We start from the raw sequence: 1,293 nt of genomic DNA, 5'->3' as shown, positions 1-1,293 counted from the left end.
ATATATATATATATATAAAGAAAGAAAGAAAGAAAACCATTGTCTTCTTTCAAATGGGCGTTGCCTCATACTAACCATCTCCCCTTGAATAGGTTGGTGTGCACGTATGGTTAGAATGGAATCTCGATTTAGCACGACATGGGGGTGAAATGTACAGCGTTCAGAGATGCAGGCCTCATGCAGGATAACCCCTTCTAAAACTTAAGTTTCACACATTTCTGCAGAACTAACTTGGCATTACACAGCTGGAGTGAGTTAATTATGAACTAACTCAAAGACGTCGAGGGGAACATCTTTCCCCTCGAAGACCCATCATTTAATATCCCCGCTAATAATCCCCTACAGACCTGTCACATAGATCAGCCACCATAACGAGGTATCACTATAGCATGCTCCCCTGCAGACTAGTAAGTGCATACCAAGTGTGCCCACTAGGAAAACGAAGGGAGAGGACGCCTTCCACTCCACTTTCAAATTCAACTTTTTTCCTGTGTACTAAATCATGCTGTGGAAGCTGCCACTTCCCTACCTCTCTCCTCCTGCTCTCTGCCCCGGGTCTGGTGATGAGCGCCGTGTCACCGCACACCACGGCCGCGTCCTCCACGAACACGCAGTCCGGGAGCGACTCGTCCGCGGGGAGCTCGACCACCTCCAGCCCGAGCCTCGTCCCCAGGACCTCAACGTACGCCTCGTGCTCCCTCCGCGCGTTGACCACGTCCACCTCCGACTGGCTGCTCCGGAGCGCTTCTTTGGCCAGGGACGCCGGGATTCCCCGGACGACGGCGTGGGTGTAATGACCAAAACCTACCATTAAACCAGCCATGTTTAGCTTTCCCTTTACTTGGCACGCTCAAATCAGAAAAAAAAGGACTGAAAACACCCTAACAGACAACTCGACGAATGAATGAGAGAAACTACTATCACTTAACCCGATGCTGCCTGGCTTGCTTATTTGTTCCCTGCTAGTTTTTTGGGGGGTTTTATTCTTTATTTACAATAGCCTGCTACACAGTGTCAGCCAGCCTTGCTCCAGTCTCCAGGCGAGCGACAGCGCTTCGGTGACGCGCACCGACCATCACGTGTAGCTCCCGAGTCTGTCAGCCGTCATTGAGGCGTTCAGCCCAACAAGTGACAGTCGAAACACACTGAACCTGTAATGGCTCAATCCATTTTACACGGGACCAGCAAAGCAGAGCCTGCAAGGCTGGCTCTTTTCATGAACGAATTCCGTTATTTATCCATATATTACACATTCATGCAGCTTCAATATTTAACAATTACTCAAATCAATGC

The 1,293-nt window shown here is 49.4% G+C and overlaps 1 protein-coding gene across 2 annotated transcripts in view; it reads right to left on the bottom strand.

The window, feature by feature from the left end:
• Nucleotides 1-1,293, bottom strand: part of ddah1 (dimethylarginine dimethylaminohydrolase 1) — a 75,373-nt gene that overhangs the window by 69,174 nt on the left and 4,906 nt on the right. Inside the window, exon 1 of one of the 2 annotated variants that reach the window (XM_032525149.1) lies at nt 530-1,121. The exons of the other annotated variant lie outside the window; for it this stretch is intronic. Within the exon in view, the coding sequence (XP_032381040.1) occupies nt 530-823 (294 nt within the window). The 5' untranslated portion in view covers nt 824-1,121. Of the gene's footprint in view, nt 1-529; nt 1,122-1,293 lie in introns of those variants that run through there. 2 annotated transcript variants of the gene reach the window in all.

Source organism: Etheostoma spectabile, chromosome 9 (assembly GCF_008692095.1).
Source record: "Etheostoma spectabile isolate EspeVRDwgs_2016 chromosome 9, UIUC_Espe_1.0, whole genome shotgun sequence".
NCBI lineage: Eukaryota > Metazoa > Chordata > Actinopteri > Perciformes > Percidae > Etheostoma > Etheostoma spectabile.
Note: the sequence above shows the minus strand (reverse complement) of the source record. Positions and strands in the feature narration are given on the sequence as shown.